Raw genomic sequence first — 13,858 nt, 5'->3', positions numbered from 1 at the left:
AGGTAGAATTCTGTTCCATGAATACTCAGTCTATACCTTCATCCACTGCAATTGGAGTAGTTTAGTGCAGATGTCGGTTCTTGCAAAATGTTTTATTGTCTACTTATGGAAGTTTTCTAGAAATATGAAAATCACTTTTCAGTTCTTGTAGCCAATTTTATATATGAGTTCTTTTGTGAATCCTGGGATATTTTTGGGCATCCAGTGTCCAAGAACATGACTTTTGAGCAGTGCTTCACTGCATACAGAAACAAGTTACTCTGAAATCAGCCTGCTGTATTCCACAAGCTGATACTCCTTTTTTTGGTATCAGCTTGCAGTAGTTCCTCTGAAGTACATACAGACAGAACTTTTAAAAAATTTTCTGAATACTGTTGTCATTAAAGGTACCATCTGAAGATTGGATGAAGATAGCTGCTTATAAAGAGTCTTTGAAATGTCTCTTCAATATATTTTAAAAATCAACTACATTGTCAGTGAAGAAAATACTAAATAAGGTGTTGAAGTATTTTGCCAGAAGAGAGAAACTGTTTGCAGCAAGAAAATGCTGTGGGACATAGTTAATAGAATACATGCAAAACAACTGTGAAGGTGTTACAAATACCTATTTCAAATTCCAGAAAGCATTGAGAGAGCTGATAAATAGCCTTCTTGGCATTATCCTGTCAAAAGATTTTGTGTTGCTAAGAGTGTGTAGTAAGAATTTTTTGAAATTATTTCCTTTCAAACTGGACCCTTGGGGCTCAAATGAGCTGTGTAAAACCTAGTTACTTCTGTTGACCAAAGAAGAATTGAAGCATTCAGATCAGGTGGCTTGATAATGGAAGAAGCTGGATTTTGAAATAAAGTTGGTCAGGTCTTAGGAAGTAACATAGCTGCTCGGAGGGCAAGATGACTGCCTGTAAAATGTTGACTACTTGTATGTTACAGATTCTGACAGCAAAAGAATAACATGAAGTCTTACAGTCTGGGGTCTAATGTGTGAGCTCATAGGATTTAATTCTCTTTAACTGGTTTTTAGCAGGGTTTGGATGATCCCCTTAGCACAGGAGACTGTGCATTTAACTGGAGTTCATTTGGCCATCTTTCTGTCCTTAAAATCATAGAATCCCTTGGCAAAAATACTTGGTCTTAACAGGCAAAAAACTTATCTAGACCCAGGACTGAAGTTGACATTATGCTGCTAACAGATATTGTACACCTAAACTGATGGAGCACTTTGTGGTTTTGACAATTTTAAAAAAAATATTTTAGACTCTTTTTAATTTTTTTTTTTTTTGTAGATTGGTATTCAGAAAGCATCAGCAATAGATTAACTTCTTAAAAAATACCATATCTGGCCAAATTACCATAACAAAATTAGAGAATTATTTTCAATAATCAACTTCATTTGAGAATTCATATTTTCTCACTCCAGCTGAAGCTTCAACCTACAAATTCTTTGCCTTTTTCTATAATTATTTACTAGGTTTGTGTTTGTCTGAGGATGTATAAATTTATTTCATCATCCTTATAAACAAGAGATGTTTTATAATTGAAAAGCATTACAAGGAAGAGCTATTGAAGAAGTTGGACTACTTGTTCCTGTTTTTTGCACGTTGGAGAAGTGCCTATATTTCATGCTATGTATAAAGATTTGAAGAGTTCTTAGATCTAGCTATATATATACACCTTTATAGTAATACTTCTGAGCTTCTGTAGGAATGCTTCTAATCATTCTTTGTGAAGACTCCTGAATTGCAATAAACCATGAAAAATTGTAAGAAGATAGTGACCATTTATTTATCTGTATTATGAAAAAAAGTAGTGTGGTTTTCTCTGATTTTATTTCTTCCAGAGGATTTTGTCCTAGACCAAGGACATAGACTACAAACAAGATGTAATTTTTTGGTATACATTTATATATACACAAATATTAATATAAATATAAATAATATGAATAAAATATATTTGTGTGAAGATTAAATATTTTAAAATACTAAATTTGTATTCCATAGCAGAAATACTTTTGTCACCCTAGAGTTTTAAAATATAATTTTGATTTCTGTTTCAGTTAGTGTCTTATTTTTGGGGTGGACCTGTTTTTATTTTTTAAATTGTATGCATTATATGAATTTTAACTTCCAAATAAATATTTTAAGGTAATGTTGTGCACTCTGTACATAAAACAGTGTAACCTTTGTAAAACCCTTTGTTTAGGTTATTTACATTCTGGAGCTGCATGTTGGATTCAAAATATGTAGTATCAACGTTGTTAGGATTGTAAAAACTGCAGAACTTCAGGAGGTCTGGGTGGTAGATTACTTTGAAAAAAACAAAACAGAACACAGTTAACATTCCAAATTTCACGTATGTCTACTGATGCAAAACGTACCATGTCCCTTTGAAAATAAGCCTCACAGAATTCTATATAAAATTGAGACTAATTTAACATGAGGCTGACTAACACATTAAGTGAATTTGGGACAAGCTCTATTATGTGCACATCATTTTTGCCAAAGTAGTTCTAACTCGGTTACACTTCTCAGGTTTTTCTTTCAAGTACACTTACTCCATGATAGTGCACCTTATATAGATAGTTTGTGGTTTTTTCCTATGAACATTTTGATTCTCAAACTTGATACAGCTTATGTAGTTCCTCAAGATACACTTTGTTTCATTCAGGCGTCTGCCATGGCACGTTTATGCTCAGTTTTTTAAGGCTTTGTTCCTTTAATTCCTCTACTTCATTAGATCACAAGATTTGAGTCTTTGTCTTTTTATCTTCCCTTGGTTTCCATGGAAGCTGAAGGATGAGTGTTTGTTTTAAAATTCTAGTCAACATCAAGTCTTGCAGGTATGAAAATGATGTTCTGCATAAGATTGTGTTCTTAAGCCAGCAAAGTTCCTAATTAGTTAAAACTCATATAGCAGAGACAAATCCTTTTCATGGTACTTAGTACTTTTTAAAAAAACAAAAGTAAATCCCAGAAAATTAAGTTAAATTTCCAAAGTATTGTTTTGCACCTGTAGGTTGTTTGAAGATTTTGTCTTGTAATTATAGTGTTCCTGTGATCATAGTTCAACAGCAAAATGACCTTACTAAAGCTGTTAATTCAAGCAAATGAAGGTGATTGTTACTGTACATATACTCTTATCAAATTCATGTACACCTCGGTGTTTTCAAATACTGTAAAATGGAAAATATCTTGTTTAGTATTTTTAGAGTGCCATCATTGTAAATATTTTAATATTTTATTTTAGCCGGAAAGTGAAATTTCCACCACAGTAGAAGATTACAGTTCTGAGGTAAGACTGAAGTAATGCTTTTCCTAGCTTTTCTTTCAACCTTTTCTGTTACATGTCTGCTGCAATGCTGTGCATAGTTTTTCAAAAGGAGAAGGAAGGAAAGAGCAGATGTGATATTATGGACAAAGCTGTTGCATGTTATTACTGGTATGATCAATGTACCATTAAAGCAAGCATTATGTCAACTCCATAATGGGATGGCTACTATAATAAATAATGCAATATATACATAAACTATTGTAGCAATGTCATCCTTAAGGTCGTATTAATGCTTTGTATTGCCATGGGAGTAGTGGCTGTGCATAATCTCAACTAATTTTCTGTGAGAGACTATTTAACAAGTCAATTACATTTTAATGAGTTTCAAAGCAGCCTCAGTGACTGGCTGAGTGTCAGTCTGCTGGTGGGAGATGGTGAGTGAGTGCCTGAGCATCACTTGTTGTTTGGCTGGTTTGTTTTCTTTCACTTACTAAGCTGACTGTATCTTAGCCCATGAAGGTGAGTTACTTTTGCCCTTCCAATTCTCTCCTCCACCCTGCTGGTGGGGGAGTGAGTGACTGGAGCGGGGCCTTATCTGCTAGCCAGAGTCAGCCCACATTTTGGTGCCTACAGCTCATCTCTGTCACACTGAAGGGTAGTTGTGTGTATGGAACTTGGGTCCTGTCAGATAAAACAGTTATGTTTGTAAGGAGTAAACTACCTCATGCATAAATGTTGGTCAAGAACGAGCCAGCAAGAAATAGTCATGGAACATCTGAATACAGTAAGAATTGTTTTCAGTTTAAAAATCTAATTTTTCATGTCTCAATCAATCACTTTGTGAAGAGACAGTCAGGGTTTTATTTTGCAGTTCTCTGTGCTAAACACTTTAGAACAAACACACCCAGAATCTTAAGCTAAGCAACAAGTAAGAGGGGATGAAGTAGTCAAATGAATCTCATTGCTGTTTGCCATTGAGAGTATAGCAGACATACTTTTGAAGAACTGCCATGACCACAGTGCACCTTTTTAGAATATGCATCACCATGGTATGTGATTACTTTTAAATGGAATTTGTGGTATGTGAAGAGTGAACCCTTGAAAACAGTTGACAATGTCATTGATATCCATGTATTTTTACAAGTGAGACATATTATGTATATGATGAAATATGGCTGAAATTTTGATCACTTCTGAGGTGGTAGGAAGCAGTGCTGGAGACTGAATTGCAAATGCTGAAGGAAGCATGTCTTTGCACAGGGCAGCAGGATGCAGAAAACATCTGGTAAATGTCTCATGGTAACTGTGGATGTGTTCTGATTTTAATGTTTTGGGGCTTCAGTTTCAGTTAAATTTAAAGCTCTCATTTTAACATGAAGTTTCACATCTAAACACTTAATTTTTACCTCCTTCATTCTTGAAATATTTCCATAGATACCTGCAGAGGATATTAGGGAGCAATTTTTCAGATACTGAAGACAACAGAACTGCAGTCTTAATATCCCTTAAAAAAATTACAGATTTCCTAAAAAATGCATTACTAGGCAGTTCTTATTCCTGCAGAAAGACTTTTTACCTTGCTGAGAGTTATTTTCTAAGACATAAGTAGACAACACAAAACTAGTGAATAGTAGCATGATACTGGCTCTGGTGAAGATCAAGCTCAAGTCGTCAGAATTGCCATCTTTTCTAATAAACTTTTTTTAATTCCTGTTCATTACAATTGGTTGGTATCTGAAATGAGGAGACATCACATTTAGGAATGCAGATATTTTAGGAGCTGATGTTTCAATATGTTTCATATCACCTGTGATGTTACTTTTATTATTAAAAGCTCTGCTTCTGTTCATGGACGTACTGTAAATAAAATTACCTGAAACCTTTTCAGTTGAAGAAGATGAGAATAAATTAAATTTTCCTTGTATCAGCATTATTATGCAGATATGTAAAATATTGAGCTTAGGTTTTTTTCAAAGACATTATTTCCTTTTCAGAACTCTAAGAAACCCCATATTTGAAGAGACATAGGCCTGTTGATCCATCTTTTTCCTTATTGATTAGAACATCTGTATTATTTTTAGTGGTTTTGACAGAAATTAAGTTGAATTGTGGTTGTCGTGCTTCAAATTCAAATAGGTCATAAATAATTTGTTTTGTTGCAGTTGATGAATTAAATCAGATGGTTTTAATTCTTCAGCCCTTTCTCTTGAGGAATTGGATAAAATTCAGTGATAAGTATTTCCCTCTTTAGGAGACTTACCATACACAAAATTATAAGGCAGTACAGTTGTCTAAGCAAAACTGAAGGTATGTTTATATTAGAATTTTTGTCTTGAAGGAAATTTATTAAAAATACAGTCTTTTGTTTGGTTTTGCTCAGCCACCTTTCTAATACCTATACTGTCAAGGTTGTAGCCAACTGACGACTGATAAATCCTTCATATGACAAGCTTGTCTTTTGGGACAAATTCCTGAATTTTAGCAACAATGACACTTACCTGCCTAGTCTTAAATTATAATGGTGGTTAGCTATTTAAGATTGTGGTTTGAACTCAGAACTAAGGCAAATTAGGCTTTTTCCAACAGTTAGAATTTTGGGGGATTTTGTAATTGTGTAAGGTAAAGTTGCCCCCATACATTTTCCATATGCCTCAATTTTATGGTATAACTGAAAAACTGTTTCACCTGATTTTTTTTTGTCTCTTCTTGACTCTCCAATTTGCAAAGTATATCTCTGAAAAGAGGGTCAATATGAATTCTAGAAAGTTGTTTGTTTTTTTAAATTTTAATTAAATTCTATACCTCAACCTTAACTACTGCATAAAGAAACCTGTTGCTGTTCTTCTAATATATGGAAATATTTATTAAGCCATGGTATTTGAAAAAGTCATCAATTGTTCTCCTTTGGAAGTTACTAACCTTAGTTATATTACAGGATTGTAACGATTTTCATCACGAACTGAAAATGGCTTTTGTTCATGGCATATAAACCCTCCCCCACCAAGCCCCCAAAATACACTGAAATGCATTTGCCCAAGTTGACCTAATTCCTAATTTTAGCTAAGTTTCATGTAGTCAGTTGTGACATAACTAGAAAATTGAGGAGAGGCTAAGAACATTGAAAAGCAGTGTTCAAGGTCTAAATATTATTTTTTATGAAGGATTCAGATGTCCAAAATGTACAAGAAAGGGTGGAGAGGGAAAGAAAAGATGAGGTAAAATTGTTAATCTGTTCCAGATACTTCTGTATGTTTCTACTACCAAATCAAACAAGTCTTTTAAGCAAAACAGTATGTATTGATTTATGCTGAGCATGAATTTATTATTTATAAGGGGAAATCTCTGTAGTAATGGTAATAATGTTGTAAGTAGTTACACATTATATATTACTACTGCTGTTTTTGAGGTACAATTTCAGGTTTTCCAAGGTCTAAGGAACATTAAACAGAGTACAGTGATTTCATGAATGTAATCCTGACCTCTGGTGGCAATTGTCATGAATCACTGCCTTAATTCAGTGATGGAAGTTGGTTTTCCTTGTTTCTCAGAAAGAAGATTCCTTTCATTTGCCTTAAGCTATGTATTAACTGATGCCCTATAAATGAAACCTTTATTTTTAGCCAATAGACTACAGATTATATTTTACTTTTTAATATTAAATATTTTTTCTGTGAATTATTTTCAAAATGCTAGACAGGAAGAACAATCAGACAGAATGTCCTTTGAGAGACTTCCTTAAGCTTCACTTGTTTCATATCTTTTGTTCACCAAAACTGTGGCTGCTGAGTAATGTATTGTAAAATTTAATCTGTTCTTATTTTGTGATTATTTGCTTATGCAATTTTATCCAGAGCTCTTGTTACTTCTTGGTTTCATTATGTTAAAATGGTATGTGGTTTGATTCTTTCAATGTTTAATTGTTTCCTGAGGTATGTAACTAAGCACATCATAGGTAATTAAGGCATAAGGATGTTTCAGTGTTAAAGGTGAACTGCAAAGCTTTTAAAGAGGAAATTATAAGAATCTACATTAAGAGTGTTTATAGACTTGCAGAAGGTCTCTAAATGGGTAAATCACTGGGACCATAGGTCAAAACACAGGAATCCTGCAGGCCTTGTGTAGCCATCTACTAACACTCAAGTTGGCATCTGAACTACTGAATTCATATATTTCAGATGAGTGGAAAATTAATTTTAAATAAAGATATTTTGAAGCTAATAACTCATTACGGACTGTCTGTCTGCTCTTACACAGCAGAATTTGTCATGCCAGGGGTTGCCAAGCTGCTCCCAAGGTTTCCATCAACACAGCACCCTGCTGTGGCTGTCTGTCTCGGTTTTTTTTCACAGATTACAGTGCAATTTGTTGCCTTGTCATGTTTCCACTTGCACTTTGCCAGAAGATGTAAGGCATTTGAAAGAAGGTATCAGATGAGAAACAGCATGGACTACCATGTTACCGTGTGCATCACTTGCGTGATGTCGAAGAGTTAGATTTCTGTGAAATGGAGCAACATTTCTGACATTACAGACAGTTGTTTTGAATGTGTGTAGCAAAATCCCTTTTATAAGTTAAAGGTCTTTTGTAGAATTTTCCGCTGCTGAGGAGCCTGGAACAGCTAATGAGAAAAGACTTTTATGTCTTTCCTATTAGCTCTTGTTATAAAGTGTCTCTGGTAGTTGTACATAGCCATGATTCATGGGAAGAGAAATGTATCCACTGTGGTAGATTACAATGATTGTACACTGTATCTTTATCAATTAAGCCTAAATAAAATATGAGTTACAAAGGGGGAAAGGAAGGATTTCATAATAGTTTCTATTAAACTGCTAGTGTTGTTAATCCGGGACATGCGCCAAAATCTGAATAAAGACATTGGTGCCAGGCACTGCGTAGACATTTGTGTGTCTGAACATAGAGCAAACATCTGGCAATACACAAATGATACACAGTGACTCTATGAGTTGCTGTTTGCTGCAATTTTCTTTATTCTTTCTAAACGAAGGTAGTAATCTCTGTGGTGTCTTGTTTTTACTGAGAAAGTCAGAAATTGAAAGGGCACTGTGTCAGCTGTGCAAATTCTCTAATGCAGATTTATTCATTTGCTTAATACAAATTCAGTGACTGTATTGATCCCATTTATAACAGTGCACTTATTGATTTGCTCAGGCATGATAGTTATTTGTAAGTAAGCCCTGATCTAGGCTATGGCAGACATCTGAGCAGTACAGCTTCTTTTTTTGATTTAAACATAGTATTTGGGTCTGAAATACTATGTTGCCTTTCCATTTCTAGTACCTTTATTTTTGTTTCAGGCTCTGATGTAATAAACAGCTCCGAGGAGAAATGCAGTTGTTCTTGCTTTCTCATTTTTGAACATTGGTCTGCTGTTTTAAAAGCCTGCCTGTCTGTTTGATCATTACTCATGTATACGCAGCATGTTCTTTTCATTTGGATTTTTTTTTTTTACTTGTAACTGCTACTTTGGCTTGTGCTTGCCTTTTGGAGATTTGCCGGTTTTGGTTTGCACCGTCAGTAGAACCAAAATTCTTGTAGAAGCTGAAAGGGCTTGCAGTGTTAGGTGAGTGAAAGAGGATTTGTTTTCAAATGTCTTATGTCAAATGTATCATTTCTGCTCTTTTTCTATTTCACAAAATTCCTTCAAATTGAGAATGAAGATCTGTGGTACAGCCTTTCATCCCCTATCAAGAGATAGGTGACTTTCAGAAAGACTAAATCTCATGGTGAATAAAAATCTTTCAGAAAGCATAACTATGTTTAGTAATATATAAAAATATTAAACCTATAATTTAAAATGCTATAGTATTGTATTTTAATGATTTAAAAGAGAAAGCTTTGCATTGACCTTTAAATCTGAACTCCTTTGTTTTCTCTAGATGCTGATTTGTAATAAGGTTTTTGGTTTTAGACAATAGTATTTATTTTTTGCAATTTTGGGCGTTTTATGTGTTTTCTATGCTTACTTTGATGCAATTTGCTATATAGAAAGCTGTTTTATGTTTCAAATGAAGTAAATTTTTGTAGCATAACAATTCCCATGGGTCTGCAGAAATTGCCACATAAGATTCAAGTAAGTGGGAAATAGAAATCAAGCCTTATTTCAAATAATGTATTTAGAAATTGTCTTTATACAGGTAAATGGTTGCAGTTTTGTGACAAGAACAGCTATACCTGCAGACTTAATCAGGGTACAGTATTGCAAATTGAATCGTAATACTAATGGAGAATACTAAACACCTCAATTTGTTTTGAACAAAAACTGTGTTGCTGACTAATACTTTATTTTGCATGCTGTGCTCTGCATCTGCATTGTTTGCTATATTAATATAGTGTATCATTAAACTTGAAATGCAAACCAATTTACTCCATCTATTAAGGCTAAGGTTATAGAGCACAACTCGCAGAAACATTTTGTGTCAGTGCTTTTGAGGTGTGAATTATACTAACAAAGGAGGTTACCATGGCAATAAGATCTTTGATGCTGTATTGTATGTTAGTGTTCTAAGGTGGCATTTGGTACAGAATTTGATATTTGACTTTACTTACTGTGATAAAGCATAAAAATTGGCATGTAAAGAAGCTTGGATTGATTTAGGAAGAAGAATTTGGAGTTGGAGACATTCATTCAGAGCATGGAATGCAGCACTCACACACACAGCTAGAGGTGATGGAGAATCAATTGTCTGGGAAACAACAAGAGATTGAAGAACTAAGCAGAGAGATAGAAGAAATGAGGGCAGCCTATGGCACAGAAGGATTGCAACAGGTATAATTACCTTATGTTGCTTTCTACTTGCTATTTGGTTACATGCAAAAATGCAGAGCATCACCGGAAGGAGTTCACACTAATGGCAGCTGTTCAGAATGCACTCAGTATGTGACATAGAATTAATTACACATAATTTCTTTCAATTATATACCATGTTCTATTACTTTGAATGGCATTTCCATTGTGTGTCCTTTTTCTCTGTATTTTGTGACTAAAATTCAAATTGTCTTTGCATTGAGTTTCTTCAAATTAGGAATGGAAGCACAATTTTCAAGAAAAGCCCTAATTCTTCTCCAGTTATGCAAAGACTTTTATGCAAAGACTTTAATATCTTCCTGTTCCTCCAAGATCAAAAAACCTCAGGTTTTACTCCCTAAGGAATAATATAACTGAACCAAAATGTATTTTTATGTCAGACTTCACAGTCTGAAATACAAAAACAACAGTGCAAGAATGTTTTAATTTATAACACCTAATAATTTGGGTTTACTGGAAAGCATTTCTTATTTAGAAATACCATTGGAATATACACTTAAGTTTTAAAGTAAAGAATACCCTTCCAGTTTAAGCCTGCGGTGCAATGCACTCAAGTCAGTACTTTGTTGTGCTTTATGTCTAACTTGTCTCTCTCCTATTTGGATTCAGGTCATGTCACTGTATTTTGCTATTTTTTTGCAAAGTACTATAGAATAAAAGAAAAGTTCTGATATTCAGTTATTTTCACCATTATTATTGCACTATTGTTGCACTATTATTATTATTATTTGTATTTTATCTGTGATAATAGGTGTCATTTTATCTGCCATAGCACCAGTTAAGTGGTTGCCCCAAAAGAGGTGGTTTATTATTTCTTTGTCCAGCATTGAATTTTAATTACTATGTCTTGTATCTGTTGTGCTAAACATAATAGTCATAATTATAGCATAATAAAGAAAATAAGTGCTTCTAATGATTGTAACTGCTGTTAGTTTTTCCTGAAAAAGTCGGGGGTGAAACTGTTTGCATTTTTTAAATGGCTATAATTATAATTTTTAAAATAAAATAAAAATATATTTTAAAAAATTGAGTGTTTTCGGGTTTGGGGCTGTGGTACTATAATATTTTAATAGTTGCAGTATATTTTTGTGTAATAGTGGTACAGTGCATAGTATCTCAGTTAAAAAATGCATATGCTTTATTTTTCAGAAGAAACAAAAGAATTACAAAAGGGGAGTGGGGAAGATAGTTGTGTGCTTTAATTCTGCCTGTTTGTCAAGAACAGAGATTGAATTTAAAAAGCTGGAAATTATATAACATGGTGTGCTTTGGAACTGACATATTTACTTATTCAATTTCATTGAGCAGATGCAAATGCGAAGGTGTAGCACACTTATGTTCCTGATCTGTTCCTAATTTTCCCTACTATAACAAACATCTACTATTTCCATTAGGCCTGTGCTTTTAAAGTAGGAGTTGACTCCAGTGTTCTAAAAAGAACTTTATCAGGAAGCATTACCATGTTAACAGCCAAGAGATTCAGCACGTAACTCAGTGAAGGTTTTTTTGAGAACATTGTAAACAAAACAGTTACAGATGACTAATGGTTTAAGAAATTTGCAATGTGTAGAGACAAGGCTTCCACTAGCCTTAAATGAGTTCAAATTGAAAAAGGGACTTTATACCAAGAAACATGTTTATATAAATGTACACAAAAATATTGCCAATTAATATTGTAGAATTTCTAACTGCTTGAGTGTAATCCTACAAAAAAAAAAAACAGTTGCAGAGAATTTTTTTGTACTCATAATTTCTTCATCATTCCAAATGACAGGTGATTCATCTATTAAATATGCTATATCCATTTTGCAGATTGATCGGATTTTCTCATGTAGTTATGAATGGTTTCCCTGGGTTTACAGTGTAGGATACTGCATGGTATCTATTACATGCTTTAGTACAATGAATGCTATTTTTTGCACTTCAAGTGAGAGATGATATAACTTGCATTTATTGTGGGAAAAGTGTGTGAACATGAGTAGTTGTACAAAATTGCTTAAACACTATTAGTAGATATTCTGACTTCCTTTATGGTGGTTTATTTATGTGGGCACACTTTTTATTTTAAAAGTAAGTTATATAGTAAACTAATCAACCTTCTTAAAAGTTAAGATTTTTTTATTTGATAACTGTATTCTATGGAGACATCATGTATTGTTCAATGAGGGGGAAAAACGCTGTTTCTGAAATTTTTACAAGTAGAGTTTGTGAAAATACAAAAGCTCTACTAGTGAGACACCTTTTAAACAGAGAGGTTAGGGATGACTTACTCCTACTTAACTAAAATTAGCTAGTATTTTTTGTCTGTGGTTTTCACATGCATTAATACTTTAAATTTTATCTTTTATAGCTGCAAGAATTTGAAGCTGCTATCAAGAAAAGAGATGACATTATCACTCAGCTCACTACTAACCTACAGCAGGCCCGGAAAGAAAAGGATGAAACCATGAGGGAGTTCTTGGAGCTTACTGAGCAAAGTCAAAAACTGCAAATTCAGTTTCAGCATGTAAGTTAATACAGCTACCAAAATTTATTTGGGTTTGAAAATAGGTGTCACTTTGGAGGCTCCATAAATAGTTCCTGCAGAAAAATTTTTAATGCATTTTTTTAAAATCAGTCTCGCAGTATAGATCAGCAGTCATTTTCCTGGTCCTACAGTTGTTGTTATAGTACCTGTTTTACTGTAATAATTAACTATAAAATGGTAGATATTATTCTGTTTTCTTTCCTACTATGTGGTAATAGCTTCTGATAAATACTGAATTATGGCAGCTATCCGGGGAAAAACACTTGCATAATCTCAGAGCTTTGGGCAGAAATGTTCCCTTTGAAATCAAAACATCCAGCCATCAACTTCCATGGGCCGCAGCTTCACACTCCTTATATATTTTATTATATTTTGGATAAAAGCTGCCGTTGTGGTGTTATTAAAAGGTAATTTAAATAACAGTGAAACTGCAGAGAAACATTTCTTCTAAAAAGCATGGTGATTGAGGTGCCGTAGGCACGCAGACTATACCTTGCGGTGTTGCAGTTGAATACTGTAATATTTCATGCTGTTTGAGTACATTATATAGCTTATTTTGAGCTTCAAGTGGATTATATTCTGAAGCCTGGGATTTTATGATGAAAAATCTGATTATGGGCTCCATAGCTGCAACTAGTTAGTTTTACTACTTAGTGATGTATCTGAGATGCTACTGTCCTATGTTAGCTCACCGTGAATATTTAATTAATATGAAATATCTTTTTATTGGGTGGCCATCCCAAATGAATAAGAATGTTTCAGCTCCTCTAAAAGAACTTAGAAATCTTTGGGCTTGTGACGTGGAAGAGGAAAGTAAAGATCACTAGTTCTGTACAGCGTAAGCTGTTTCTGAAAAACCTGATTTATTTTAGGTTTTGTTTCTTTAACATTCAAGTTGCAGGCAAGCGAAGCCCTAAGGAACAGCAGCCACAGTTGCACAGCTGCTGATTTATTGCAAGCCAAGCAACAGATACTTTCACATCAGCAACAGCTAGAAGAACAAGAATGTCTGCTTAAGAATTATCAAAAAAAGAATGAAGAGTTTGAAGAGCAGATTGTGCATCTTCAAGAGAAAATCATGACATATGAAATGGTATGTTCCTTACTATAAAGTTCTCTTTTCCTAAACACTTTCCAGGATTTTGTAATTCCTTTGCAATAAAAAAGCCAAAGCACAGGTAATGAGTATGCTGCATAGAATGCATACAAAGATTTTAAGTTTTTGACACTGCTTCTGT

General features: G+C 33.9%; 1 protein-coding gene across 8 annotated transcripts in view; it reads left to right on the top strand.

Annotated features, from left to right (window-relative positions):
- LOC121673349 (A-kinase anchor protein 9-like) overlaps positions 1-13,858 on the top strand; it is a 107,063-nt gene that overhangs the window by 31,568 nt on the left and 61,637 nt on the right. For 5 of the 8 annotated variants that reach the window (XM_042046583.1, XM_042046586.1, XM_042046584.1 and 2 more), the window contains exons 3-7: positions 3,244-3,288; positions 9,423-9,476; positions 9,884-10,054; positions 12,444-12,599; positions 13,516-13,713. In XM_042046583.1, coding sequence (XP_041902517.1) covers positions 3,244-3,288; positions 9,423-9,476; positions 9,884-10,054; positions 12,444-12,599; positions 13,516-13,713 — 624 coding nt within the window. The remainder of the gene's footprint in view (positions 1-3,243; positions 3,289-9,422; positions 9,477-9,883; positions 10,055-12,443; positions 12,600-13,515; positions 13,714-13,858) is intronic. The other 3 variants (XM_042046585.1, XM_042046587.1, XM_042046588.1) reach the window with 3 other exon arrangements.

Source organism: Corvus kubaryi, unplaced genomic scaffold (genome assembly GCF_017639235.1).
Source record: "Corvus kubaryi isolate FWS band 111438036 unplaced genomic scaffold, C.kubaryi_AGA036_p1.0 65362, whole genome shotgun sequence".
NCBI classification, from domain to species: Eukaryota; Metazoa; Chordata; class Aves; order Passeriformes; family Corvidae; genus Corvus; species Corvus kubaryi.
Note: the sequence above shows the minus strand (reverse complement) of the source record. Positions and strands in the feature narration are given on the sequence as shown.